The sequence below is a fragment of the Camelus ferus genome, chromosome 20, assembly GCF_009834535.1.
Source record: "Camelus ferus isolate YT-003-E chromosome 20, BCGSAC_Cfer_1.0, whole genome shotgun sequence".
Classification (NCBI taxonomy): Eukaryota; Metazoa; Chordata; class Mammalia; order Artiodactyla; family Camelidae; genus Camelus; species Camelus ferus.
In genome coordinates this window covers 24266725-24293582 of record NC_045715.1, presented here as the reverse complement: position 1 = coordinate 24293582, position 26858 = coordinate 24266725, and the positions used below count along the sequence as shown (strand labels likewise).

Sequence of the window (26858 nt, the reverse complement as noted above, 5' to 3'; positions counted from 1 at the left end):
AAATGTTAAACCATTTAGTCTTCAGAAGAACTTTATGAGACAGGTAGTATTATTAGCTCTATTTTACTGTTAAGGAAACTGAGGTCGTTGCTAATAGAGAGAGGCAGTAGGGACGTTAACTAAGTTGCTCAAGGGCAGACAGCCAGTAAGTGACATAGCTGTCACTGTCCAAGCCTGGCAGGCTGTCCTAAGAGTCCAGGCTCTTAACCGCTCTGCTGTACTGCCTCTTGGAGAGCCTGCCACAGTCCATAGAGAGTGCTGTCAGACCATGCACAGGATTCTGCTAAATGGATGTACTGTAATTTATCTTGTCAGCTCCCTTTTAATGGATGCCTGGGTTGTTTCTAATCATTCAGCATTATAAGTCATGTTGAAATAAATAACCACGTACATTTTGGATATGTGCAGTATATTTGTTGAATATGTTTCCAGTGTTGGGATTACTGAGTTGTGAAGGAAAAACTGGGCTGGTCTAACAAGATAACTCACAAGTCTAGGAATGTGAAGGAGAGGCTGGGCTGGGCTAACAAGATAACTCACAAATCTAAGTATTGGAATACTGATCTGAGTTCTGCTAAACTAACTTGTAAATCTAGGCTAATTAGTGTTGGTTTGCTGTTCAGGTTTTTTGCTAGCCAGATGGATTTTCAAAGATACATATCTGGCTTTGGAATGTTGGTTTGCTGCCTCCCCGCCTCCACTTTTGTGATGATAATGCTGCTAAGGCTGTTCCATGCCTATTGGCCGAATACCCCAAGCTTGTACTTTACCCTATAAAACCTCATGTGCACGTCTTGGAGGTGCTCAGAGCTTCGGAGCAGAAGCCCCTCTGAGCCCGCCAGCGTAATACAGCTGAGTACTCCAACCCTCCGAGTGGTGCTTGTTTCTTGACTGGCCTGTCGTTTCCATAACAGAGTGAAGGATAAATACATTTGACTTTGCTAGATCCTGCCCTCCTACCCTCCATGGGGTTTAAGCCACTCCATATGCCCAGTGTTCTCTGTTCCCCGCAGCCTCTACAGCAGATTGTTATTAAACGTTTGAATGTTTTCCAAATTAATGGGCTAAAATTGGTATCTCAGAATAACTTAATTTTTTTTTTAGAATAACTTTAATTTACACATCTTTTCTAACGGGCGAGTCTGAGCATCTTTTTCTATGTTCAGGAGCCAACCAGCATCTTGTTTTAATGTGGACTGTCTATTCATAGCCTTTGCTCATTTTTCTGTTGAGTTTCTGGTGTTGTTCTTACTGGTTTCTAGGAGCTCACGATTTATCAGTGCCAAGCCAACAGCATCTACACCTTCAGATTTTTGGCAGGTTATTGTTTTCTTGCTTCCTTTCCTCTGTGTATGTTGATTTGCTTTAGTGCTTACAAACATTCTTGGCTTCCCCTTAAGGCAGAGGGAACTGAGGCAGGTTTACATTGGGGGATGGGGTGGGCACTACACCTAGAGCTGCCAGGGGCCAGCGAAAAGGTGGCCGTAGGATCCACTGAGCACTCGGGTTTAGGTCAGGAAGAACATCACAGCCTCTCTGATGGTGGTGCTCGGGCCTGGGGTGGTGGGGCGTCCACTGGGCCAAAGGAAAGGCCGAGGCTGGGTCAGGGCTGGGACCTTCACACCCCTAAGGGGAGAAGCACCTGGTTCAGGTAGACAGTATAGGAGGCCCCCACCTATCCACCTTCGGAGACGCACAAGGGTGACATGAAATTGATCTGTCGCTGTCGCGAGCCCAGGACTAGGGGTTCCCTTGGCTCTCCAGGTCTCGCAGAATCCCATCTCAGTCCCCCTGGAAGCCAGTGCCAGGCAGCCCTCGCGAGGGAGGAGCTGTCCCTCTGCGAAAGGATGAGAGCAGGACCGACGCTTCCCAGCCGGCGAGCTACAGCGCCCAGGGACTCCGCTCCCGCAGGGGCCAGCCCCTTCCCTCCCGTAAAACGACCCAGGCGGGAGTGGAAGCCGGATCCCGCTCTTTCATTTTCGTTTCCCGGAAGGATAGCAATTACCGGAGCGCCCTGCGCGCCTGCTCGCCTGGGAACCCGAGAGCGCAGCACCAGGCGCAATTTGAAAGAGATTTCCTCCCACGCGACCTTCCAGTTTTGAGGGCCAAGTTAGCGGAGGGCCTGAGAGCGCCGGAGAGCCCAGCAACTGCAGCCACCAGAACGCTCACCACGGACAGCGGGTGGCTCCCTCACCTTCACCTATAATGCAGGTAAGAGCCTGGCAGCCGGAGCACGCAGCGTGCACAAGAAGCCACCTGCCCTCCGCCACCTCAATTCCCATACCTATTTTATCAGACCTTGGCTGGAATCTCTTTCCAATATATTCCCACACCTCACTATCCATCCCTCACCGCTTCTCACTCGCCTTCACTCACTTCAAGCTCCTCACTTTTTGTTTGAAACCCATCTGTGTCTATACTGCTCCCCTATACCTCTTCTCACCCCTATGCCAACCAGATGTAGTTCCTGCACAAGCCAGACCCTCACAGCTGGCAAATGCAGCCCTGTAGGGACTCCCCTCCTTAAGTGATCTTTCTACATTTGCCTTATTTCTTCAAGAGCCTCAGAACCCCCCAGAGCTGGGCCGCCTTCTCACCTCCACTTCCCTCTCTCCAAGATCCACACCCACAACCATATTTTATCAGACCTCTCCCTGGCCTTCATGCTGAAACCCAGAGCTCTAACTCTCCGCAGCTCCCTGGCTGGCATTTCCCAGGCAGTCACAGCCTGGGATTCCCTGTTCCTCACACTTGGAAGAGTAGACAGGCAGCCAAGTCTAGGCCTTAAGCCCCTCCTCCAGCTTGGCAAGCCCCCTCTGTCAGGTGGCAGTCTCTGAGGTGGGGTTACCTGGGAAACAGCACCACCTGAGACAAGGGGGCTGGGGGCAGACAAGAAATGCAGTGGGAACTACCCCAAAAGTTGTCGAATCCTCCTCTGTGGCGGCCATGGCTTCTGGAGTTTGCCTTGCTGGCTCTAGATCCAGAGTCTTTTGCTGCACATTGCCCTCCTCAGACACCAAAAGATGAACACAAGGCTCTCGAAGATTCCCAGAGAGAGACAATGGCTCTTGCTGGAATTGGTTTCACTTTTACTTTTCAGGATGTGGCAGCCTGTGGCTAGGCATGAGTTCCAGGGATCTACAAAATCCTGTCACTTTTTTAATCCCCTCATCCTGATTAATGAACCGAATCACCTCTAGGGGCTAGGCTGATTATAACATGTAAAGATACAGACTTCCCTTGGTTGGAACTTGGGATTCTGAAATTTATTCTTTCTTTTTCTCTTTTGAAAATAGCATTTTTTGTTTGTTTGTTTCTGATTTAAGGTCTTTTTTATCCTGGCCCCTCAGGTTCCCTGTGTCCTCTCACCAAGGTTTCTAGGCTCTCAGATTTCCAGCTTACAAGTCAAGTCTTGACGGGGGAATCTTCTTCTGGTAGGTTTAGGCAGATGCATGAAAAACTTGAATCAGAAAGATGAAATTTATCAAGTGTCCATTGTGCATAAGACGCTGACTGTACCAAGCTGAAGATATGTGTGGTTCCTACCTTTCAGGCAGACATGGTGATGGACACTCCTCCCTTTGAAAAAATATTCTTAATACATTTAAGGATGACTGAGCCTTCACCAAGATGCTCGTCTTTGACTGCCCTGGTTTTCTCTCTGTCTCTAGGAGGGAGCATTGGCTGGTTCTCCTGTGAGTCCCAAGGCAGCCACACCACCCCCAGGCACCCAGGCCCAAGCCAGATGTGAAGCTCGAGTGAACCTGCTAGGTGACAGGGCAATCTGCAGGCTGCCAGGAAGACTCCGTGAGTAGAGGGGAGGAGAAAGGCAAATATTCTTAAAGGACATAAACTTGATGTATAAACTTCTTATCTAAGGAATTGCCTTCCCCTCCATCTGCTTTTGTCTCTGCTGGGTTTTCTTTAACCTTTCCTTGGTGAGGAAGTCAGAAGAGGTCAATGTGACTTCTCCAGCAGAGTATACAGCTGACAAGGCCAAGCGTGAGAGCGGGCAATCTCCTCCTTGGTAAGATGAGGGTTGGGATTGGATGAGCTATTGGGTCCCTTCCAGCCTAAGGACAAATTGTTGAGGACATTGCCAGTGAGGAAATCAGACAGGGCGAACCAGTGAACAGTTGTATGTATGTAGAACCCTCTTTTAAATAATTATATTTAATTTTTGTTCTTACAAAAATAGCATATGCTTATTGTCAAAAATTGGGAAATGACAGAGAAGCATAAGAATACACAGAACAATCAAATCCACCCAAAGATAACCGTGGGGAATGTACTGGCCACGTCCTTTCATTTCATTTTTCCTAAGTAATGCTCTTGCCTGAGGAAACTCATAACTAGGCTTTAGATTAATGTTTATGTGGCAGAGCTGAGAGATGGAAAAGCTGAGTGACAAGCTTAAGATCACAAAGGTCTCCATGCTAAGGCCAAAACCCTGGTTCTACGGATAACCTTCTAAGGGATTTTTAGAAACACTTACTAAGGCTGTGGAAATCACAGGGCAGGCAGCAAACTGATGGCTGGTGGGATCCTTAACCTGGGCGGGGGTCTTGGAGCAGCTATGGGCAGGCACATCTGACCCAGTTGTAAAGCATCCAGTCCACATCCTGTTCTGCTGGTCCAGGGGCTGGAACACTGCTTTATAATTTCACACCCTTCTGATTTTCTGGCCTCAACCTGACTTTTGAGTCAGTAATGGGATTGAGCGGAATGTGAGGTATGTCTTCACAGGTCTTGGGAAGACCTTGCTGCCTCCAAATGCCTCTGCCATCCACTGCCTGGCATTCTTCTAATGGGGAACAAGAGCCTGTGCTTTCATGGTTAGAGGGAAGGTGGGGAGATGAGAGATCCCCAGGTAGAGGATGCCCTGGTGCCTCAGAGCAGCAGATGAAGCAGCAGCATGATTTGGGTAGGGCGCGGGGAGCTTCCTTTTGTCCAAATACCAACTCTGCCCAGTAGCTTGGGGTTTAGGGCTGGCTGCTCCAAGTAGATATTTGGCACAGATTACACAGCAGGCAGGATTTGGGCTCCATTCCTGGCCCAAGCTGTGGTGATGAGGAAAAACAGGACTTTGGCAACAGACCTGAAGTCCCCAAGTGGTGTTGCTGAGGACCCTAGAGGTCATCTGATCCAGTCCCCTTGTGGCAGCTGAGGACACAGAGACTTAGGAAGGGAGGTTTCTCTGCAGGTCTCACAGGGCCCTCTGGATTGTCCCCCTCATCTCCCCCATATTCACAGACTACCCGCCACAGGTTCACCAAGTTCTAGAAGGTCGACACTGGTAGAGACCCTGGATGTCACCTTGGTAACTCCGTCATATTCCAAGCAAAACTGAGGCCCAGGAGGTGTGTTCTGCCCAAGGTCAGGTAACCTTCAGTCCCCTCCCTTCCGCTGGGTTCCTAGCTCAAGGTTGCTGAAAGGGTACAGGAGGGGAAGTGGGGATTTAGCAAGTTTAATCACCACCTTGTAGAATACAATTACGCAACCCTTTTAGTTTTTGAAGCTCCCTGCGGTGGGGCCCCGCTGAGGTAGTCACCAGGTCTTCCTGCACTTTTCTAATGAATTTCCTCCCCTCTTGACCCAGCCTGTTTCTTGTTTACTTGACTTAAGGTGCAGGGCAATCAGGACCTATTTTGAGTTCTAATCCCATTGCTATGGGTTAGATTTCCCCAGAAGCAGACTCTGAAATACTTCCCCACAGAAGGGAGAAGGAAATCCAACAGTGTCCTCTCAGGCCAGGCAGCACTATTAGCAACTGGAGCTCAAAACCAATGGGGACTTGTGGGGGACAGTTACCCCAACCCAGGGGTAAGGAAGCTGGGTCTTTATCCACTCACTTCCCACCCATCATGGGATGAGGGCTGCTTCCAGGCGTGTTGACTCCTAGCTTTCCAAGGTGCCCTGTACACCGGCTGAGTCCAGTACAGAGTCAGGTGCTGGCATCTGGCATCTCCCTGCCTTCAGAGTGTAGAGGTCAGAGTCCAGGGTCACAGACAGGACCTTCTATACAACAGCATCTTCTATATTTCTCATCTTAGATTCCATGACTCATATTTACTTCTGAAAATATTCAGACAATACAGTTCTGGCCCTTGGTAAATATATAACAGTCTTGAAAGATAAGGTACACTAAATGACTCATTTTCCTGTCAACAGCATCCCAAATAAGCAAACTGCTGACACCCAAAATGAGAGTTTGACCTTTCAGATGGCTGGGGCGATGTGAGCCCCGTTTCTTACATTTCTGGAAACTGGGTTTCCATCGTTGGCATCTCTCTGACATTTATTCCCAGTCACCCACCCCATTCCCATCTCCACCTCCAGCTTCCATTCTCATCATCAGGGCTGATTTTCCACTGCAGGAAGGTGAGCAAACAAAACAAATCTTTCTTAGCCTTGTGAGTCGGCGCCAAGTGAAGCACACAAGCCATTTCCCTGTAGAGCCTACTTTTCCCTGTTTATCGGCCTGACAAAGATGTGCAGTAGAGCAGTGGAAAGTCCACTCTGAAGATGACTGTCATGTCCAGTGACAGAAGGGGGGCTGGGATGGAGGGGCGGGGTTCAAGGGGCTCCGGCAGAGAACCTCCCACTCACAAAAGGAGATTCACAACCATGCTTCCCTCTGAGGAAGTGGAGAGTAAAGGGGGATTCGCACATCCCTCCTCCCTCCTCTGGTCTGCAACCATGAGGGTCTGCCTGAGGCCAAGTCAGGGAGAATCAGGAGCTATGAAGGCAATGCAGGCCCTAGGACCACTTGCAGGACCCGGCCTGAGGTCACAAGGGAGTAAGTCTGGGAGGAGGTGGTGCAACCTCCAGGGAAAACTCGGGGGATTTTGAAAGGAGGCAGTTTAGAGATGGTCACCAGCACAGCCTCATTCGATGACAGAGAAACTGGGACTCCACTAATGATCAGACAGGGCCTCACACACAGGACTTAGTTCTTGGTCCTGAGTCTCCTCACTTTCCAGAAAAAAGCTGTGAACTTCCCACTGTTGGATGTAGAGAGACTGATATATCTTTGTGTTTTGAAACTGACTTTCAAAGTTCCTAGTTGCAACTAAGCCACAGGAAGAGATATACAGCACCACCCCTGACTTTCAGGTGTCACAGGCAGAGGAATGACACCTCTCGGCAACCCCCTGGTGATGTAAAAGGGGAAAGAGCCCCTGGGGAGCTCCAGCAGATCTTCTGTGCCCCTGCTCAAGTTCATGTCCTTCACTTACAAGAGAGTCTCTGGGCTCTTATTTTAATAGATACAATTCTAGCAAGTGTGGATTCCTGGTATCCTAGACCAGGGTGTCTCAAATTTTCATGGGCACATGAATCCCCTGGGAGCTTTATGGAAATGCAGGTTCTGATTCAGTAGGTCTGGGTGGGGCCTGAGATTCTGCATCTCTAGTAAACTCCTGGGTGTTGCTATGGCTGCTGGAAATGCATCCGAGGACCACATCTTATGCAGCTCTCCTAACAATGATTTTCAAAGTGTTGGTCAAGACTCTCTGAGGAGGTGAAAACAATTTAGTGAGTGAAGGTAAGTATTTTTAAAAAATGAAACAGGATATATCAGAGTACATCATAAACAGTCAAGGTAGCTGTAATTTCATAATTAACTTGTTTTGGCTATTTATATATACGTGTGTGTGTGTGTCATGACATAAAATGTAATTTTTACTGTGGATTGAGGTCAGAGTGGTCTGAGAAATGCTGCTCTAGATCATGGCATATTAGAAGCAGTAAGATGGATGCAGGTGTAAAAGAGAGAGGTGAGGTGGAGTGGGGAGGGTAGAGACCAGAAGTAAATGTTCTGGAAGCAGTGTTGACAGTGATGTTGTTACCTGAAAATGAAAGGGAATGTGGCGAGCAACAAAAAGGGAGTTTCCCCAAACTAACAATTTGAGAACAAAGCGCCTCCCTGTCCCCAAACTCAGGGGCAGGGCTAGACAGTGTGCATCTTTGTGCAAATGGAAATGACCTCTTGTTTGGGAAGAAGCCAAAACAATCCTTGGCTGGGTTTCACCCCCACTGTCCCAGGCCTCCCTACCATGGTGCCCTTGTATATGTGTTGGCTCTGCTCCCATAACTGGTGATGACCATAAAGCTGAGTGTGATTACCAAGCAAAGCAGTATTAGCTCTGGAAATGGGGGCGACAGAGTGCTGACTTCTCAGGGAGGCACCTGAGCCTTCCCACTGTGTCCTGGGACAGGCAGCTGTCCCTGCCGGGAGCTCTGTTTGTATCAGTCCAAAAGTTGGCAGCCGGCCAGGCTGGAAATCCCCAGTGCGCAGGCCCCCAGAGCAGAGAGAGTAAGGTGTTATCTGCCTGGAGTCTTGAGAGAAAAAGATGGTTGATGTGAAGGAACTGAAAATATAGTGGGTTGTTGCCAAGAGAGGGAGAAGCCATGGGCTGGTCTGCAAGTGAGGCCTCAGAGATTTGGTTAGATTGGTGAAGGGAGACCTGGTTAGGCTCACCTGTCACTAGATTAGGGAGACATCTTGGGGGACCTGACACCTTAAATAACACTCGCCAGCATCAGTTGAGCTCCCAGGTGTGCTAGGCCCTGTGCCAAGCATTTCACATGTGTTCCCTCCAACATTAAGAGCTCTTTTTGTCTCAGAAAGCACACACCACATGCCAGACACTGGCCTTTAAATGGACTATCTTATAGGATCCTCATGACAGTCCTGTGTGACTGGTACTATTTTTATCATCAACCTCACTTTGGAGATAAGGAAACTGAGACAATCATTTAAGTCCCAACATTTACAGCTGGCCTGTCACCATCATTAGTAGTTTTTGTTGTTGTATGTTTTCACTTCTACTTTTTTTTTGAGGTATAACTTATGTACAGTCCAGTATACATGTCTTAAGTGTATGGCTCCACGAGTTTTTATGCATGTGTACATCCGTGTAGCCACCGCACAGATCAAGATTTAGGCCATTTCCAACACCCCAGAAAGTTCCCTTGTGCCTCTTCCCAGTCAGCTCCCCTCCAGAGGGCCACCACTACTGTGATTTTTCTCCCTAGATTAGCACTGTCTATTCTCGATCGTATTTCTGTATCTGACTTCTTCCTTCAGTGTAGCATCTTTGAGCTTCATTCATGTGTTATGAGTTGAAGTCGTTTGTACTTTCTGGTTTATTGCCAGCCAGCATTCCATTGCACAGAAACATTGCAATCTGATTGTCCATTCTCTGGCTGATGGATCTTTGGGATGGTTCCAGTCCTTTTCTATTGTGATCAGAGTCACTGTGGACACTAACATGCATGTCTTCTGGTAGATGCGTTCACCATGTCTCTTAGGTCTTTACTTGGGGGTGGAAAGTCTGTATGGTATGTGGCCTAGGCGTCTAAACTTTCCATGACGTCTAAGCCTAGCAGCCCAGAGCGGCAGAGTTATTATCTCATTTAACAGAGTGGGAAATTGAGGCTAAGAGAGGATGAGTGGCTTCTGTGAAGTGACTTGACGGGTAAGGGGCTGAGCTGAAACCTGGACTCTGAGCTTGGAGATGTGGCCCCAAGCTAGGTGGCGGATCCAGTGAGTGGCAACTGGTGTGAGGGGCCTTGACCCACCGCTGGTTTGATGGAACCTTAGTGGCTGAGCCAGTGCTTGGATTCTGGTCCTTTCCTGGGGTTCAAGTCCTATTGGAAAAGCCTTTTGACCTTAACATTCTTTGAAGACACAGGAACAAAAAAAGGCCCTTTTCTTTATCACTGTACTAGAGATGCTGACTGCAGTGGGATGAAGGGTGAGAGTAGGAGTAAGCACAAGGAAATGAAAGAAAAACCGAATTACACTTCAGGAAAATGACAGGCTTCGAAGTTTCAGGTGTTACTGGGGGCTGTGTGTGACCTCAGGGTCCTCCAGAGACAGCTGGGAAGTCCCCCGCCCACCTCTCTGGACCTGGGAGCAGGACCACATCTGTGGCTGACTATGTCTGCAAAATTCAAGGTTTTCCCCTCTCAGGGTAGTTTTTGTGTTTTCATGGAGGCAGAACAGCCAGAGAGGTATGGAATCCATCTACATTCTCTGGCCAAATACAGGAAAACAGACCCCTCTGACTCAGGAATTGTAGTTTTGAATTTTCCTGGCTGATATCCTCAAATATCATGGATTAGGAAACCATGTACAAAAATGCAGTTGGCAGTTGATCCCCAGAGTCCAGGAAGTCCTGGCTGGCTGCCTCCTGAATGTCACCATCGTGCAGTGTCCGAGTTTGACACCATACAGCTTTTTGTGTCGCACTTCTGCATCACCGGGCTGATCTCCCACGAAGGCTCTAAATTCCTATTTTCACCTGCAATGCATCCTCTTCCCTGCATTTGTGCCAGGTATAGGTATTATCATTAAAATGACACCTCATTTTTCTCTGTGCCTTTCCCTGACTACAGAGGTGTGCTGCCACATGTTTATTAGTGGATCTGCTCTCCCGCAGAGCTTCTCAACTGGCAGCGGCTTTTCTCCCCTTCCCCAGGGACATGTGGCAATATCTGCAGATACTTTTGGTTGTCATAACTTGTGAATGGGGGAGGGGTGCTGCTGGCATCCAGAGGGTAGGGGCCAGGGATGCTGCCAGACATCTTACAAAGCTCAGGACAGCGCCCACAGGAAGGGACTGTCAGGTTCAAAGTGTCGATAGTGCTGAGGCTGAGAAATCCTGCTGCATTGTGAACTGCTGGTAAAGTTTTTTTGGTCTTACTAAAGAAAATCAATTTGGAGATGTTTTTGACCTATGACAGGCATTAGCCCTTTATCTGTCATCTGCATTGCAAGTGTTTCCCTGAAATCCAGCCTCTTTTAGTTTTGTTTATGGTATCTTTTGACACATATACAAAAATTAATGTCAAATGTGTGTTTCGTTTTTATTACAACCTCTGTGTTTCCTGTCACAGTTGAGGTTTCTGCTACCCTTGTTCAGTGCATACAGTGTCCTATTTCCACTTTTATTAGGGTTTCTATTGTTCTATTCATCAGGCTTTAATCCATCTGGAATTGATTTTTGTGAATGATGGGAGGTGAGGGTCCAAATATAGATTTTTCCAGGTAGAAAGCCAGTTGTGGTTTTATCATATCTTCCATTAACTTTCCTGTCCCACTGAATTAACCCCACACACACACCTGGGCCCTCTCTTCTTTTCCAGTGATACTTGTCAATCTTAGGTTAATACCATCAAATCTCAATTACATGGCTTTGTGTATATGTAGTACAATAAAGGCCAACTGTGAAGAAGAGGGGTGTGGGATCCTCCCCTGTCCCCAGGGTTGTCCCCTGAGCAAACCCAGATCTGAGCTGGCACAACAAAGTGAAAAAGTACAGCAACGAGACAGACCTGGTTCTGGGCCTGGCTGCACCCCATGCTACCTAATGACCTTGAGCTAGTCACAACTTCTGTGAGCCTGTTTCCTCATTTGGAAAACAGTAACAATAACATCTCTTTCGTAGGACTGTTTGGTCATTCATCAGTCATTCAACATGTATTTACTGAGCACCTACTATGGTCCAGGCACTGTCCTAGGTGCTGAATACACACAACACTGTACCCAGCACACCTAGCCAAGTGCCTGGTACATAGTAGGTCTACATTAAACATTTGTTATATGAATAGTTGGCAAATGGGCATCGGGGGGTGGGCAAAGGGGGTACTAAAAATAAGTGAATATATACGTAATGCATACATAATGATAAACGTACAATTATATCAAATGTAAGGCATAATTGCAAAGAAAGTAAGGTGACAAAAGGAAAAGAACAGGACAGAGAAAATGACTGGTGGTGGGGAGCAGGACAGGAGAGCATCTGCTCAGCCGAAGCATTCAGGGTGGGCTTCTCTGAGGAGCTGACATTCAAACAAAGGCCTGAGTAGGAGGATGAGAGATTGACATGGGGAGAGCCCTGGCCCCGGCCCCGTGCCCGCCCCCATGCCCGCATCCTTGTGGTTGCAGGCATCCAGCCTGTGCTCTGGAGCAGGGAGGACGTGCTGCACTGGCTGCGCTGGGCCGAGCAGGAGTACTCTCTGCAGCACACGGGGGAGCATGGCTTTGAAATGAATGGCCGAGCCCTGTGCATCCTCACCAAGGACGACTTCCGGCTCCGGGCCCCGGGTTCAGGTCAGGGACACTCACTGGCTTCTTGATGCAAACCCAGGTGGGCCCTGGGAGGGAGATGAAGGGGGTGTTGGTGGGAGGCTCATGCTCCCAGCCCCAAAGACGCCCCCTTTCCATACATGTTTGCCTGGTGGTTCCCAGCTAGAGCAAAGGAGTCTGTTGTTGGCTGTTGTTTTTCAGAGCCCCAGGAGTCAGTCCTGCTCCCTCACTCTCACCTCCACATTTCCACCCCATGGTCTCACATCTCTATCAGCACCAAGCTTGTGACAGCACATGCCAGGCCTCATCTGAGAGGCAGGTGACCACCGGGCCTGGTCAGCAGCCTGCTCTCCTGTCCCACCCCCAGGTGACGTTCTGTATGAGCTACTCCAGTTCATCAAGACCCAGCGGCGAGCCCTGGTGTGTGGGCCATTTTTCGGAGGGGCCTTCAGGCAGACAGCGCTCACTCAGCCCTGCTCCTGCTCCTGCTTCCTGGAAGGTGAGGAGGCTCTTCTAGGGGCGCTGAGACCCTCCCCCAGATGGACCTCATCAGGAGGGCAGGGCTTCCTCCAGGCAAAGTGATAAAAGAGGCAGCAATGTGGGCCAAGCTCTTCATCTGGCCCTGCCTTGCCTTCCCAGCCCTCACCACCTGCCATCTGGGACTGTCCTTGGTGCTGTGGTGGCTCTCTGGCCCTCTTGCCTCTCCTCTCCTCCTTCTCTGCTCTCCTTTCCAGCAAAGAGTTGTTTGTGTGGCATCTTTGTCTCTTCTCCTGATGTCTCCATGGAAACCGCTCTCATCAGGGTCTCCAGGGACCTGCACACGGGGCTGTCCATGTCACTCGCAGTCCTTACTCACTGCTACAAGCTTACAATTGCTTGAGCCAGAATGCTGGATGACATCTTTGATTGCTTTCTTTCTCTCTCACCCTTATCCCAACTGTAAACCAATCCTGTTGGTTCTATCTTCAAGATCTACCCAGAATCCAACCACTTCACATACCTGTACTGCTGCCTGGAGTCCAGCCCCTGCCACCTTTGGAGAACCTCCTCACTGGTCTCCTTGCTTCTGCCCTTGATCTCCTATGATCTATTTTCAACAGAGCCACCAGAGTTTCATAAGTCAGGTCATGTCACTTCTCTGCTCAAAATTTTCCAGTGGCTCCCATCTCACTTGTTAAAGCCACAGTCCTTACCCCACCCCCTGCAGTCCTCTCCCGCTCCTCTCTCTCTTGCTCATGCTGTTCCAGCCACATTGGCCTCCTTGCTCATTGAACAAGTCAGACAGAGACGCCCCTGCCTCCAGACCTTTGCACTTGCTGTTCCCTCTGCCTGGCATTTTCTTCTCCACATACCCACACAGCTCACTCCTCTACCTCTTCAGGTGTCTGTTCAAATGTTAACATGTCGTTGAGGCCTTCTCTGACCAACATCCACCTGTGCCTTTCCCAGAATTCTCTATTTGCCTTGTAGTGCTTTATTCACCCCCCCCCCATATTGTATACTGTTTCTATTTCATTTTTTAATTTTAATCATCTGTCTCCCTTCCCCACCAGTAGAATATAAGCTTCATGAGGGCAGAAGCTTTTTTGAGTTCAGTGATGTGTCCTCAAGATTCTTAGAATAATGCCTGGCTCATAGAAGGTCCTCCACAAATATTTATTGGGTGGATGGAGAGGGTACCTGGGTTCTGGACCTGGCTCTGTCACCTTTGGCTTTGTGAACAATTTTACAGATGAGGGAGCAGGTTTGAGAGACTAAGTTACTTGTCTGGGAGCTGGGGTTAGCATCTGAGCTATCTGGCCTCACCCACCCCCTCCACTGTCTCCCTGATCTTCTAACCACAGCCTGAGTCCTGGGAGAACACTAGGAGCACAATGGCATGGGGCTCTGGCGTGTCACTGAGGGGGTCTGTACTAGGGGACGCTCTGGACCCAAAGAATGAACTGTGCTCATCTGCTTGCAGAGAGGATCAGGCCCTTGCAGGTGACCCCCAAAAGGGGCCTCCTGCCGCAGCCACCAGACCCGGGCCTTGGCAGCTCCTTGAGCCATCGAAATGTCCCTGGCCCAGCCAGCTGGCCCCTCAGCAGGGAGGAGTCCCTCAATTTATCTCACTGGGCGGAGCTCGGCTGCAGGGCTGAGGGAGTCTGCTCCTTCCCCAGGACGCCCCAGGCCCCCATCGATGGTAGGATTGCCGGTGAGTAGAAGGCTGTGCTCCCCTGGCCTAGAGGGAGATGGGTTGTTTTGATCTGGAGGATAAGAGGGTCTGTGCCTGGTGGTGAGGGTGTGGGGTGACCATTCTGTGTGCTGGCCTCAGTCTGGCCACAGCGGGCAGTGAGTGCTGCCGAGATCACCAAGCCCACCTACCCTGTGTCCAGGGCAAGGACGATTTACCAGTCATAGTCAGATTGGACTGGAGTATGTCCCCTTCCTTTTTAGAACCTTATTTTTATTTTATTCTATTTTATTTTATTTATTTGTTAGTTTGTTTATTTTTTTGGCGGGGGGAGGTAATTAGGTTTACTTATTTATTTTTGGAGGAGGTGCTGGGGATTGAACCTAGGACCTCGAACCTGCTAAGCATGTGCTCTACCACTTGAGCTACACCCCCACCACTTATTTAGTTAATAAGAACCTTATTTTTAAATAGTTGAGTGCTTACTATGCACCAGGCATGGTTCTAAAGCTTTTATTTAATCCCACAACAGCCCTTGAGGTTGGAATTATTAGCCCCATTTTACAGATAAGGAAAATGAGGCACAGAGAGGTTAAGTGACCCTCCCATGATCACACAGCAGTAAGTAGCAGAAATGAGGTGTGAATCCAGGCAGTCTGGTTCTAGGGCCTGAGATCTAACCAGGTGATACTATTCTCCACATTCACTGTTAAAGGACTAACAGACAGGCAGCCAGACTGACTGACAGATAAGCTGCCTGCCTTCCCAAAATGTGTTTTCTAGTCACGGGGGGTGGGGAGGCACTTCATTTATTCCAAGACACCACAGAGGGAGCAGAATCCTTGCTCCTGGGTTGGAAATGACGAAATCACTGAAACACAATTATTTTAAATATAATGTTTTAAATATAATGTTTACCATTCTTTAAGCCTTTACTCTGTACCAGGCAGAGGTACTGCCTGTGCTAAGGGTTTTTTGGTCTATTATGTTACTTAATTCTCATATCACCCCATATGAGGAAACTGTGGCTTGGCAACCAGACAGCCCAGATAGGACTTAAGATCTTGCTTCCAGGCTCCCTCTGCCACTTGCCCTCCATAATAGCACATCTGATTTTCCCGAACCTCCTGGTAGGGGGCAGGATAGGATGAATGCTACAATCCTGATTTAACAGAGATCCAGGAGGCTGAGTGACTACGCTAGAGGCAGAGAGGGACTTGGAGGCAGGGCTCTGGCCACCAGCCACTGGCCAGCACCCCTGCCACCTGCCCCCAAGCAAAGGGCGTTGGCTTTTGTGCCTGCAGAGCTGGGTTAGACCCCCTGCTCTGCCTGCCACTCAGGAGCCTGGTGACTGGGACATGTCCATACCTCTCTGAGCCCATTTCCTCACCCCTTCCTGGGGGTAAAGGTAGCCACCTCCTGGAGTTAGGATTATTGAATGAGAGAGTGAGTAATGAGTCCCCACATGTGACTGTTTCTATTAGTACCATTATCTTGACCATCCTGCTACGCTCCTGGGCCCCAGCTTCTTCGAGAGCCCAGAGTACCTTTCTCATGCATATCCTTATAGCTCCAGGAAAGTGCCCTGTCTGCACCCCCTGTGCTCTACTGCAGACTGCCGGCTGCTGTGGGATTACGTGTACCAGCTGCTCTCTGACACCAGGTACGAGCCCTACATCAAGTGGGAAGACAAGAACGCCAAGATCTTCCGCGTTGTGGATCCAAATGGGCTCGCCAGACTCTGGGGAAACCACAAGGTAAACCTCAGCCAGCTGGCAGGATGGTTTCAACATAACCAGAAGAGGACAGGGCAGGGGTCAGAGTGGACCCCCAGCACTAGGAGACAGGCCTCAACTGATTGCGGGCTTCACCAGCAGCCCCAGAAGTATTGGGATCATCTTATTTGGAGAGATCCCAAGGGACAGGCAGTTACTTCTTGAAGATGGGGACTGTCTCTGGAATTTAGTAATCTTGCCTTCTAATTTCTTAATCCCACCTTTGTTTAGCAGTTGAGGCTTTCAAAGAGTGTTTACATGAATTATACATCGCATGCTGTTAAGCCAGATGAGGATGCTGGGTCCCTCGAGGAAGCTAGGACACAAACCCAGGTCTCACACCCCGTGGGATCATTGGGTATCAGGGCTGGAAAGGCCTGGGGACGACTGAGGCCAGCATTCCCAATGTGAGGAATGCCCATGGGTACCTGCTAGGGGATTTTAGGTGGTTTGCTCCAAATTTGAAGAACTAAGTATTTATTTTAGTAAGAATTAGGATTATAAAATTCAACTGCCTTGTCAATCTCATGATTTACAGCAGTGATATAAAGCCAGTGTCCTAGTCTATAAATAAATTCATTTCCTAAAATGGCACAGCATCTTATTGCCAAGCACTGCTCTGAGGGCTTTACCCACATTAACTCATTTAATCCTCACAACCACCTCGGGAGGAGGATATTATGAGATGGGGAAACTGAGGCACAGAGAGCTTTATCAGCTTGTCAGAGTTTGCAGTCAGTAAGTGGCAGAGCAGAGACTTGACTCCAGCTCTGGGCCACACTCTATTTTGTGTCTTCTCCCTAGTGTTCCTGGCTGGAAAGATGCAAATGACTACAGTCTGGGCAACCTTATCTGGAGGGAGGGAAACTTGAGGCCCAGGGAGTAGCAATTCCATTTAATGAGCACACACTATGTGCAGAGCACCGTGCTAAGTGCTCTCATGGATTAGCCAGTTTAATCCTCACAACAAATCTGTGAGATGGGTGTTTTTATCTTCATTTTACAGCTGGGGCAACAGATTCAGAGAGGTAAAGAAACTTATCCAGGGTCACATAGCTGCCAAATGGGGGAGCTCGGGCTTTAAGTGACACCAAAGCCCAGCCTCTTTGCCCCTACTCTGCACTGGCCCCCTCAGAGAGAGGAAAAAAGGACTTGGTCAAAGTCACACAGCTGGTGGCAAGGCCCTTGTGCCACCCCACCACGCTGTCTCTCCCACGAAATACGTATTTATTTGCTACTACTTGTGACGATTCGCTATTCACTATTTAAAAGCAACAATGCATTTCACTCCTGCCCCCAATGGGTCACAGCCAGGTAGGTGGCAGAACCATCCCATTATTTCTCCCCCAGCCCTTCCCCTGCCTTTCTCCTTCCAAACATATGAGAGAGCTCTCATATGTCCTAACAGAACTTTGGGCCGAGCAACTTAGGAAACCATGCAGTCCAACCTGCTCCCTTCCAGGTGTGAAAACGGAGGACTGGAAGAAGCGGGATGGGGAACCGGGGGTAATGTGGGGCTGCTCTGTCTTCCAGAACCGGGTGAACATGACCTATGAGAAGATGTCACGTGCCCTGCGCCACTACTATAAGCTGAACATCATTAAGAAGGAACCTGGGCAGAAACTCCTGTTCAGGTGAGTGGCCTAAGGGCCAAGGTGCAAAAAAGGAGTAGGGCTGGGGTGGGGGGGTGGAAAGCCCTCTGCGGCTGGGGCAGGGTCTGATTTGCTGCTGGGACCTGAATTCCAGATTTCTGAAGACACCCGGGAAGATCATCCAGGACAAAGGCAGCAGCAGGGAGCAGCTGGAGGGCCAGGAGCAGGACAGGGTGGATTTCAAGGAGGAGATATTGGAAGTCTCTCAGTGAAGGGCAGGTGGACTTCAGGCACCGGGTACCAATAGGGCAGAGACTGATTCTCCCATGAAGGCAGCTAGCTGTACAGGGCCTCCTCTCTCCTCCCAGGGCAGCAGGGAACCCCAGCAGGGTTTTACACTCATAGGATCACAGCTGGTGTCTCAGACCTCAAAGCTGCCCAGGGACCTGGAAGGGCTGAGAACCAGGAGGCCTCACATCCAGGACATTGTGAGGGCACTGTTCTTTGGGTAGGGCAGCCCTGGGCTGGGGGTCACAGGGAGTGAGGTCTCTCCCTGTCCTCCCCATTAGTACCTGCCCAGCTCAGGAGAGGAAGCTGGTCACTGAGCAAACATCCAGCCCAACTCCTTCAATTTACAGAACAAAGCAGAGGTCCCTCACTGAACCTCAACTTTCCTAGTCTGCAAAAGGGCCATGCTCATGAAGATATGCTGATGTATGAAATGGGAAAAAATTACTGTTTTGTCAGTCTTACTAATGATAATAATGACCTAACATTTACATGCCTACTATGTGCCAGGCCTTGTGCCAAGGGTACTACCTATATTTTATCTCATTCAACTCACCTACCAACCCTCTGAGGCTTAAAGATGGGGAAACGGAGGCAGAGGCTTACAGAGCTGGGATGTTTCCCCAGAACCCAGTGCTGTGACCTGTTTTCTTTTAGTGCCTCTGAATGTATTGAGCACTTCTTAGGCAGAGGTCATGGTCCTACCTCTCTGCCTTCATCATCATCACTGAACAGTTCATTTCACCTGGCCCAACACCCTTGTCCTCAGTTTTCAGTCCTGGGGTTACTCTGTGACTATGACTCAGTGAAGATGACCTCCCCACCCCCGCCAGCTTCCTATGCTCCTATACCTGCATCTGCCGTGTGACCATGGGCAGGTTGTTCAATCTCTCTGGAGCCTCACGTTTCTCATCGGCAAAATGGGGATGTGATTCCCGACCTGACCTCACAGGATTCCCAGAAAACTTCAAGAAGACAGGATTTGTGCAGTGCTTGGTGTATGCCAGCTGTGTAAGGAGCTAAGAAAACTCTGCAAACCCAAAGCTGCTCTAAAGCATGAAAATGCCTTTCCTATTGGTTCAGCTTCTCTTTTCAGCTCCCCAGCCCAGGGATGACCCGATGAGGGCAGAGCCTCTGCCCTTGCGACCCCCAGGAAACTAGGGGAGAAAGGGAAGAGAGTGCTTTCACTTCAGTGAAAACTGAACCTAGATTCACATCTTCTTTTTTGGAAGGAGGAAACCACCTCTGCCTCTTGCCTCCAGCATGTCAGGAAACCACCCCCCATCTAGCTGGGCCCAAGCTGGACTTGAGTCACTTCGGAGAGCCTGATAAGGATTCTAGGATTTGGAAACTCAAAGCTGTGACCACTCACGAGCAAGGAAGTCCTGGCTTAGTCCCATCTGGGGCCCTTGACAATTTCACACCAGAAGGGCCAAGCAGGGACCTTGGCAAAAAGGTCCAGCAGGAAAATCCTTGGCCCCTAAAGTTTTCCCTGAGACTATCCCATCTCCTTGACTTTGCTCCAGGATGAACCACAGCTTTCCTCATCATCCCTGGCCCAGAACTACATAACTGGACTGGGAGGGACCGTTGAAATCAACTTGTCCAGCCTCTCTTCTTATAGATAAGGCAGCTGAGGCCAGAGACGGGGAGTGACTTGCCCAAGGACATACAGCCCTGCTCTGCGTGCTGCCTCCTAATGTTGCCTCATTTATTCTTGTCTCGCATCTCACTCATGGGTCTAAGACACAAAGGTTTAAATGAGAGGATGGAGTCATAAGTCTCTTCTTCCAGTTATGATGTTGGCATTTGCCTGCTGGTGTGTTAATGGTTGCCAACAGCTGTGTATCCCAAGAATTATGTCTTTATCGAGGGGGCAGGGGGAGTTAAATCTCACCCAACACTGGGACTGTTGGGGCCAGGAGTGGGCTGTGGGCTTGGATAGGGTCCACTACCTCAGATCCCAGACCCTTGGACTCTCCACTCAGCTCTGGGCTAAGCTATATCTCATTTCTCCAGGCACATTAGGCCCTGGCCTGGGATGAACACCTGGGTACCAGGAATAAAGGGATTTATTCAGCAATTCCTTCCATGAGCATTAATTGAGCACCTGCTATATACCTGGCATCAGGGGAGGCTCTGGGTTTATACCCACTTTTTATATAATTAGATTCCTGAAAAGTGTTGGGTCACTGAAAACAACATTTGTCAAAATGGACTTCCTCACAAATAATTTTAAGAAGCAGGAAACAGAGTCCCACAGTTTGAAAAGTAGCCAGCCATGTCCTTTTTTTGTCCAGATTACATTAATGTCAACAGTAAAGAGTTTATGGGGAAAAAAAGTGAGTATATTAACAAGTTCATGATGCAAGTCACTGTCTCCTGGTCCAGCCATTTACAGCATTAACCCATGGGCTCCATTATGTCCATCTTCTCCTTTATGAATTCTTGCCAACAAAGTCTTTTTCTCTTAAAAGGAAGCTCCAGATATAGCCCTCCCCCACCTCCCCCTGCTTTACTGAGATATGATTGACATATAACACTGCATAAGTTTAAGGTTGTAACATTTAGCCCTTTCTTTAATCCTGGTGGCCCTGCCACGTCTCGGGCTCTTACTGCAGGAAGCCTGGGCTGATGCTGGTGACCCAGTGTCTTTCTCATGCAGGACCCTATTTGTGACAGCCTTTCTTGGCTTCTTCCTCTGGTTCCTCCCTATGATGTTAATTGACATTTTCTACCCCAGTGTTCTCTTAAAAGTTTTGTAGAGACACACAGAAAACACAGAAACTTACAGAGCAAGGTCCTGATGCCTCCGAGCCATCCAGCATCTAATGGTGAACGTGAAGGTGGTCCAGGCTCAGGAGGAGCCTGTCCAATGCTGGTGTCAGGTCCCCTCAGTCCCCTCCTCCGTGCTGGCTTGGCCACTCAGTACGACCTCTGAACTAAGTGGCTCCTGGGACAGCCCCAAGGTTTGGATGGCCAGTTTAAAGCGGGTTGTCCTGAAATCAGAATGTGCATGTTTAAAAAGTATTTTAATCATGATCCTAATTTTTAAAATTCCCTAACCCTTATAAGATAATTGCTCATATGGGGAAGGGTGGGGGAGGCATACAAAGCAGAGCTAGGCCCTGCCCTTGAGTAGCTCACACAGCAGGGAAAGCAGAAGTAGCTGAGCAGACGCTGTCACAGTCCCCAGGGAGAGGTGAACGCAAGGTGGATGTGGGGAAAAAAGTGGCTCTGGTGAATTCTGCTTGGGAAGGGCCAGGGAGGGTGTCCCTAACGAGGATCACACAGGCTTCTGCTGTTTTTCTCCTTCCCTTTTGTGGGGGTGAGGTCTGGAGATATAGCAGCGTGGAGGGCCTTCTCATCATGAGAGGTCAGGGAGAACTCGAGGTGCAGGGGAAACAGAAGCAAGGCTGACTGCAGAGGCCCATCCCTGAGGGAGGACAAAGGGGTCCCTGAGGTTCGTGCTTGGGTCAGCCTGGCTCACTCACACAGGGAAGCTGACCAGGCTTGGGGCTGAGACCCTGAAAAGGTGAGGAGGGAGCCTTTAGGGAGAGGGAGGGGTCATCCTGTGTCTGACCCACGAGGAATGGCAGGGAGAAACTCTCAACAGCACCACCTACACATTACCTACTTCATGAGGCAACTGATGCTGTGAGGAAAGCAACCCCATTGTTTGAAGCCAGTCCACAGGGAGCCTCCAATTGTTCACCCAACAGACTTTACCGAGAAGTGCGCGGTTCCCTGCCCTGTGCTGGGGGCTTCCCTGTAACACGTCACAGGAGCCTGGCTGGCCTCTGATGCCCAGATCTAGGCTTAGGACGGACCATTGATTAAAACTGTGCTCTTTTCTCAGAAATGAAGTGAAACCAGAAGGAGAAACGGTGAGAGGAGCAGCTGGCCCAGAACAGGGGCATGTTCCCCTCAGGGACAGCTGAACCCTGGGATTCACTGTCCAGAGCAGAGTCTGGGGTGGGAGCCGGGGCCCATTTCAGGGTTGTAGGAGGGCTGAGCAGAATCCAACGCTCACTTCAGATGGGGCTGTGCTGGCCCACTGAACTCTCAAATGCCTTTGTTTTGCTCAAATTAAATGTACTCTGTGTGGTAAGGCTAACACATGAAGCTCATTATGACATCTACCAGCAGTTACAAAGGTCTTTGATGATAATAAATGATACAGTAAGACAATAATAGTACAACAAATATAATGAAAATATGCACTTTGGTAGACAAAACCTTTCTGAATTTGATACCCATGGAGCAAAAACATAGAGGTTTTTTTGGGGGGGGGGTGTTGTTTGTTTGGTGGTTTCATCGAGACTTATGCAGATTTGAACTCAATTGGGAAATTTTACACCTGGGCAAAGGCAATTCAAGGTTACTCCCAAATACAAATAAGAGTGAACAAATGAACCTCCTCCTTCCCTCCCTCAGGTAGCTTCCCAGGTTATTATCCGAAGAATCTGGAATAAAGTTTGGGAAGGATATGTTCCCTCCAATCCCAGAGACATGCCTCAGCCTGAGTCCTGTTAATAAGTCTTCCCTGTAATGGTGACTTCTCTGATGAGTGCAGGAGTGCCTCTGAGTTCTCACAAACTCTGTGGTGCTCATGAAACTGTCAGAAACTCTATCCTAGCTTCATTGCTTAGGATTCTGGGGACACAGCTGCAGGCTTCTATCCTTGGAAGGGTCTGCAGTTTAAAACCATACCCACCAGGTGGCGCAAAGCCTCTTGTGTTGGTGATGGGACCACTACGCTGACAGCGTCTGTGCTGTGATGGAGAATGCCTGCTCCCTCCTACTAAGATGTGAGAAAAACTTCCCAACTCAGGCATGCTCTGTAAGTAGACATCCAGCCCCTGCTTGAACACCTCCAGTGATGGGGAGCTCACTATCTTTTGGGGCAGAGTTAGTAGCTGGAGTGGGGGTGAAATTGAGGGCACCAAAAAGCTGCCTGTTCAGTGATTATCACCCTTACTCTCCCAACCCACAGGACAATGGTTTCTGAAGTTTCTATCTTCCCAGTCTCTTTGTTGGGAATAATTTACTTCCTCTTATCACCTTACTCCTGAGTAGTTTATCAACTTTCTGAGCAGAGGCCCAGATGAGACCTTTCTGGGATACGGGCCAGGGGTGTGTCAAAAGCCTCTCTACCCTCACTTTACACACCCAGCCCCTGACTATGAATCAAAAGGATTAAGGCTCCCTCAGTTCCTGGTGGCTTTAGTGAAGTCAGCCTTCTGGGCCTAAGTTTCCACATCTGTGAAATAAGTAACAGCATGCTCCGCCCTGCTTACCACATTAAGTTGTTAAGTTTCAAATGAAATAATGTATTCATTTATTTAACAAGTATTTATTAAGCACCTGTGATACTCCAGGCACTGTTCTAGAAAATGGGGAAACAGTAGTAAGCAGATAAGTAAGTGATAAATACAGCATTTGCTGTCAGGTGCTGATAAGCACCTAGAAGGAAAATAAAATACAGCCAAGTGAAGGGGTCTGATTTTAAATTGAGCTGCCAGAGATGTGAAAAGCATGTGAAAACAGGAGTAAATCATCTTCACCTACATCAACTTTTCACCTGTCATCAGCCTGTCCCCCTTCTCTTTGGCCTGTGGTTTCTACCATGAAACTCACGCCTGAGACAGACAGTGCTGTTAGTTTCTGTTATGTGCAACCTAACACAATCCTAATGGGTATGAATAATGAAGACAGGAGCCCAGGAGGAGAAGACCACGTGCCCAGAGCTATCCCTCTCTATCCGGCTCCTTTGCCTGTGGGGGAGCCACAAGCTAAGACCAATGAGATCACAAAGTCTCCTGGACAGACCTCACGGCTCCAGGTTAGGCCCATTTAAACATCCAAACTCAAGGAAGCCCTGTGTATCATCCACAGTGCTCTGGCTAGAAAGCCCCGGGGTTCTAAATATGGCTCTTGATATCCCAGAAATTCAATTAGGAAGGGATTTCCCCTCAGTCAGATGATCACCCACTCCAGCCAGTGACATACTCAGGTTATCAACCCATGTATCAACCACAGTATAGAAAAAAATTTTTTCTTTGTGATGAGACTGTTAGGATTTACTCTCTTAACGGCTTTCACATATAACATACAGCAGTGTTAATTATATTTATCATGTCGTACAGTACCTAGTACTTATTTATCTTATAACTGAATATTTGTACTTTTTACTACCTTCTTCCAATTTTTCCCCCCACCCCCAACACTCTTCCTTTGGTAACCACAAATCTGATCTCTTTTTCTATGGGTTTGTTTGTTTGTTTTTGAAGAGTAAGTGACTGACAAAATTATGTTAGTTCCTGGCACACAACATAGTGATTTGATATTTCTATACTTTTTGAAATGATCACCACAATGTCTAGTTACCATCTGTCACCATACAAAGACGTTACGTAATTATTGACTATATTCCTCACACTGTACATTTCATACCGATGACTCATTTATTTTGTAACTGCAAGATCTGTACCTCTTAATGTCTCTCACCTATTTCTCTCTTCCTCCCCCCCTCCCCTCTGGCAACCACCTGTTTGTTTTCTGTATCTATGATTCTGTTTCTGCTTAGTTATGTTTATTCATTTGTTTTGGTTTTTAAGATTCCACACATAAGTGAAATCATATAGTATTTGTCTTTTCCTGACTGACTCAATTCACTCAGCACAATACCCTCTAGGTCCATCCATGTTGTTGTAAATGGCAAGATTTCATTCTTTTTTATGGCTGAGTAACATTCCTGTGTGTGTGTGTGTGTGTGTGTGTGTGTGTGTGTGTGTGTGTGTGTGTGTGTATCGCATCTTCTTTATCCATTCTATTGATGGGCACTTAGGTTGTGTCCATATCTTGGCTATTGTAAATAATGAATATCTTTTTCCATCCCTCATCAATCTGTGTGTCTTTAGGTCTAAAGTGAGTCTGTTACAGGCAGTATATGGGTCTTGTTTTGTATCCATTCAGCCACTCTCTGTCTTTTGATTGAAAAATTGAGTCCATTTACATAAAGTAATTGTTGACAGGCATATACTTATTGCCATTTTAAAAACTATATTTGGGTTGTTTCTGTTCTTTTTTGTTCTTTCTTCTTCTTTTGCTCTCTTCCCATGTGATCTGATGACTATCCTTAGTATTATGTTTGAATTCCTTTCTCTTTGTGTGTGTGTATCTATTATAGGTTTTTGGTTTGTGGTTACCATGAGGTTTATATATAACTACATATATAACTATATACATACATATAATATATATAAATTAAAAACTCTGCACAGTCCATGGCCTGCTCTGTATCTTCTAACATCCTCTTACAGATTAAATTGTATCCCCCAAATTCCTATGTTGAAACTCTGACCTCCAATACTTCAGAATGTGACTGTGTTTGGAGATAAGGTCTTCAAAGAGATAATTAAGTTAAAAGAAGGTCATTAGGGTGGGCCCTAATTCAATCAGAGACTGCTGTGTTATAAAAAGTGGAGATCAGGACACAGAGAGACATCAGGGGTGTGTACGTACGCAGAATAAAGACCACGTGAGGACACGATGAGAAGGCAGCTGTCTGCAAGCCAAGGAGACAGACCTCAGAAAACATAAACTCTGCTGGCACCTTCAACAGCCCCAGAACTGTGGGAAAGTAAGTATCTGTTGTTTAAGCCGCCTGGTCTGTGGTGCTTTGTTATGGTAGCCCGAGCAAACCACTACATGTCCTGTCCTGGGTTCTAGCCCTTTAAGCCTTCGTGTTATGGCTCAGTACTTTGATAAATTAGCCTGGGATGATGTTTTAACGCAGGTGATGGAATCCCTCAAATTTCCCTCAATAATGTATCTAAACTTGAAACATGAATCTTCAATGCCTAATCCCTAAACGGGATTGGCAGTGAGGTAATACAGGTATCAGCCCAGCACCCCTCTTGTCATCCTCCTGTTGATAACTGATTTTGCCTCTGGGAGCGGCTCTCCTACTCCATCAAAGCCTCCTGCCCCTGGTGATGCGGGAGAGCCCTCTAACCTAGGCAGGGCCATTGAAAGACACTCATTTCCCTGACCACAGTGATTGGTCCAGAGATGGCACATGACCCAGGAAAGGCCAATCAGAGATCTTCCCTGGGATTTTTCTAACTGGAGCTGGCAGGGAAGTTATCCCCAAACTGGTGGTGGCCATGCCCTCTGCCCTGAGGGGATGCCAGGGAAGCAAGAAGGTGATGTAGGGTCCCGACAGGGTCTGTCCTGTCCAATCGGTGGGATTTCTGAGCTATTTTGATCCCTGCGGATTTTACACACACACACACACACACACACACACACACACACACACACACACCATGGAATATTACTTAGTCTTAAAAAAGAATAAAATAATGTCATTTGCAGCAACATGGATGGACCTGGAGATTGTCCTTCTAAGTGAAGTAAGCCAGAAAGAGAGGGAGGGTGACTGAAGAGAGAAAGAGTACAGACACTCAACCTCCCACTAGTGCTGCCAGGGCTGTGGGTTGGAAAGTAGGAGACAAATTGGATAAGTTATTATCATCACATTCTGTTGCCACAACTTTTCTCCCTTACTCTTGAGAAGGGACTGGGAGCTGCTCTGCATTCACATTAGATGAGCACCAAAATCAGCCCAGGCTCCCCCTGGCTTGCTGGTCATTCTGCATTCAATAAACAGCAGCAGCTGGTTGATCAGGACCAACATTTCAGAGAGGTGGAGTGTTTTCTCTTTTTTTAAATTTTATTTTATTGAGTTATAGTCAGTTTACAATGTTGTGTCAATTTCCAGTGTAAAGCACAATTTTTCAGTTATACATGAACATACACTATATATTCATTGTCACATTCTTTTTCACCATGAGCTACCACAAGATCTTGTATATATTTCCCTGTGCTATATGGTATAATCTTATTTATCTATTCTATATATACCT

General features: G+C 48.0%; 2 protein-coding genes across 7 annotated transcripts in view; one reads left to right on the top strand and one right to left on the bottom strand.

Annotated features, from left to right (window-relative positions):
• The window catches only part of KCTD20 (potassium channel tetramerization domain containing 20), a 91144-nt gene that overhangs the window by 56233 nt on the left and 8053 nt on the right, over positions 1-26858 (bottom strand). The window contains exon 2 of the mRNA XM_032462947.1: positions 20718-20924. The gene's annotated coding sequence lies outside the window, so the exon portion shown is untranslated. The remainder of the gene's footprint in view (positions 1-20717; positions 20925-26858) is intronic.
• On the top strand, positions 1205-25450 carry ETV7 (ETS variant transcription factor 7). 6 transcript variants are annotated; one of them, XM_032462949.1, is made up of 9 exons: positions 1205-2211; positions 3672-3807; positions 11957-12121; positions 12465-12596; positions 14061-14291; positions 15852-16027; positions 17579-17679; positions 17792-17934; positions 19158-19208. In XM_032462949.1, exons 1-8 carry the CDS (start codon positions 2206-2208, stop codon positions 17907-17909), a joined length of 1065 nt encoding a protein of 354 aa, XP_032318840.1. In that variant the 5' UTR covers positions 1205-2205; the 3' UTR covers positions 17910-17934; positions 19158-19208. The 6 variants fall into 6 exon arrangements, with proteins under 6 accessions (XP_032318840.1, XP_032318842.1, XP_006195371.1 ...); XM_032462951.1 differs by lacking the exons at positions 17792-17934; positions 19158-19208 and adding an exon at positions 22646-25450; XM_006195309.3 differs by having other exon boundaries at positions 15885-16027; positions 17792-22434.

What these genes read in the sequence shown, in the direction of transcription:
- ETV7 (XM_032462948.1), top strand. An exon ending in GCTCCGGGCCCCGGGTTCAG is followed by an intron (nt 12,122 to 12,464) that starts GTCAGGGACACT and finishes TCCCACCCCCAG; the next exon opens with GTGACGTTCTGTATGAGCTA. An exon ending in CATCGATGGTAGGATTGCCG is followed by an intron (nt 14,292 to 15,851) that starts GTGAGTAGAAGG and finishes GCTCCAGGAAAG; the next exon opens with TGCCCTGTCTGCACCCCCTG.